Source organism: Pituophis catenifer, unplaced genomic scaffold, assembly GCF_029215685.1.
Source record: "Pituophis catenifer annectens isolate HBS135680 unplaced genomic scaffold, rPitCat1.0.hap2 SCAF_2, whole genome shotgun sequence".
NCBI classification, from domain to species: domain Eukaryota; kingdom Metazoa; phylum Chordata; class Lepidosauria; order Squamata; family Colubridae; genus Pituophis; species Pituophis catenifer.
This window is the reverse complement of record NW_027256882.1, coordinates 269,947,546-269,950,291: the sequence shown is the minus strand read 5'-3', so window position 1 is coordinate 269,950,291 and position 2,746 is coordinate 269,947,546. Positions and strand designations below refer to the sequence as shown.

Below are 2,746 nucleotides of genomic sequence, written 5' to 3'. Positions count from 1 at the left end.
TGCCTAAAGTAGGACTAGAACTCCCAGTCTCCTGGTTTCTAGCCTATTGCCTTAACCACTAGGCCAAATTGGCTCTATTTACATGGAACTTCTAGGAAAAAAAGGTAGTATAATTATGTATCTCTGTAACAACAGAAATATAACTATACCTACTGAAAATTTAAAAAAAAACCTCTGCAACAGCTACAGCTTCTATAATTAGCACTCAATTGTCAACATTTCCAAAGATGTAGTGTATGGCAGGGTTTTTAGTCACACCCAGGAAAGTGATAAGCTCTGACAGAGCTAAAAATATGAAGCTGCTTGAGCTGATCAACTAGTAGGCAAGAGGAGAAACAGCTAGCAAGACGGCATTATCTCAGGATTCCGTTGTGTTCAAAGAGATTATCAGCACTATCTCATCAATGGAAAAAGTTGTTCTACGTCATCGGGTGGAAACTCCAATACGGTATCAGGAGCATTTTTCTGATCAAGATTTGGAAGCCTGCAAATTAAACCACTCCTTGTTTGCATTGCCAAGTCCAGCATGGCCAGCGCAGATAAGGAACATTCGTGCATCCAAGAGTGCGGCTGAAACAGAGCAGAAAAGCCCAGATGAAGCAACCCCCAGATTTCAAGCCTTACTAGATGTAGTGCAGTTTCGTCCTGAAGATGTCATAATACAAGTCTTCGAAGGGTGGCTGCTAATCAAAGCTCAGCATGGACCCAGGATGGATGAACAGGGCTTTGTAGCCAGAAGCTTCACTAGGCAATATAAATTGCCAGATGGCGTTGAAATGAAAGATTTGAGTGCTCTCTTCTGTCATGATGGCATTTTGGTTATTGAAACTAAGACATTTGGCAGTCAATAAATTCTTGACCGTCTTGTTACGGGTGAGACAATCTTATTCCTCCTTCTGATGTTGAATATGTGTATTTGGAGTTAAAGCAAGCTTTCACATACTTTTATTCAGTTTGTTGGGGGGGGGGAACCATTTGAGGAGCTTGTTTGCATGACGTGAGAGACAATATTTTTATCCTTACAGCTGCATGTATACTGTCAGACACAGTTAACAAATGTGACAAAATAGAGAAAGCTGAAAAGGAAACAAGGCAGATGTAAAATGACATATAGGATCTACAAAAGAGAATGAAAATGGAAGGCCTCAAAGAGAATGAAAATGGAAGGCCTCAAAGAGAATGAAAATTTAAGGTCTCAAAGCTTTATACTGAAGGGAAAAGTTACAAAGGCTTTCATTAAATGGTCTGCTGTATAGGTTTTGCTGTAAAGCAGTTCATACTCTTGAAGAGACATGGCTGCCAATCTAAACATTGCTAAACAGTCCCAAATATAGGCAAATACTTATTATTCATTGCATGTAACAATTCAGCTTCAAAGAATGATTGTTTCCGCCAAATATTTTTTTGTATGTGTTTCTTTAAGTACTTGACTATTCTGCTTTTGGTAGATAACAGCTGTTCAAATTTGACTGCCTTTTTTCCAAGCATAGTTATTATGATAAGCATGATCGCCATTCTAAGTATAGTCAAAGAATTCAGAAAAAGATCCAAGCTAAATACAGGCTTTTATTAGAGGCATATTTGGGAATTCTGAATAGCAGCAACTTTGTTCTATGTTTTCAGAAGACCAAGTCTTGATCTAGAAATTCTGATCAAAGAGTTCCACCAACACCAGCTATAGTTTCATTTAGATGATTTCTTGGGAGAGTGGAAAGCAGAAAAAAACTTTTAAGAGCCCTGAAATTCACAGTTCCTTCTCTTAGAGATGATCAGTATGGATACAGGGCTGACTGGAAATTGATTTTAAATGAGCAATGCCAGCAATCTGATTGTTCATTAAAATCCTCTTGCCGTTTCCACTTAATTTCATGGTTTATATTTCAATGGACTGATAAATAAATAGGTATACCTTTTACCATATGACTATCCATTGGCTGGGCTTGGCCAAAAGAAAGTCGAATTTCATTTTGCTTAAGAACGTTTTGTATACCTTCCCCACTTTACTTATACATTTACAGATGATATTCTAGATGTGCACTTAGGATGACAGTTGTATATTTAGAACAGGGGAGGGTTCTACTTACCTTTACTACCGGTTCACAATGGGGCCGTGCGCACGCATGCGCAGAAACTTCCTGATGATGTCGGGGTCAGTGGGCAGAGCCTCCTGCCGGTTTTACTACCGGTTCTTGCAAACCGGTCCGAACCAGGGGCAACCCACCACTGATTTAGATTGTAGGATACCACACAAGAAAAAAAAATCACCCTGGTGTGTTGAACAAAAACAAGCCCAAATCAATATGGAAAATGGATCATCATCATCATCATCATCACCTCCTTTATATTAATAGAATCTTTACATGCCTTGTTTCTAAATCTGCTTTTAAAAAATAAGATATGGCTACTTGGACACACTTAGACATATAATCTGCTAATTAATATTAATTATTATAACATATGTAATATTGTTGGAAACATTATGCAGAATTTATGTTTAGAAATAAGGCTTGTATTTCTGAATGTTGCCAAGGGCAAAATTGCTACATAGTCAGCAATGCTTTTGTAATTAAATGATGTACTTGTTTACAGATATGTCCAGCTTCTAAGACTCTAAATGATAGTAAGATAGTTATTGACAAAACAAGAAACATATTGTATGATTTATAGTTGGTTTTTCTTCCAATTTCATTATGTCTAATGTTTTGCTGATATTTTATTTCTGTATTCTATTTACTATACATTGTAT

General features: G+C 37.1%; 1 protein-coding gene across 1 annotated transcript; it reads left to right on the top strand.

The window, feature by feature from the left end:
- Positions 1–323: 323 nt before the first annotated feature.
- Positions 324–870, top strand: HSPB3 (heat shock protein family B (small) member 3). The gene has a single exon (XM_070938883.1). The coding sequence runs from the start codon at positions 405–407 to the stop codon at positions 849–851; it is 447 nt and encodes a 148-aa protein (XP_070794984.1). The 5' UTR covers positions 324–404; the 3' UTR covers positions 852–870.
- Positions 871–2,746: the final 1,876 nt, after the last annotated feature.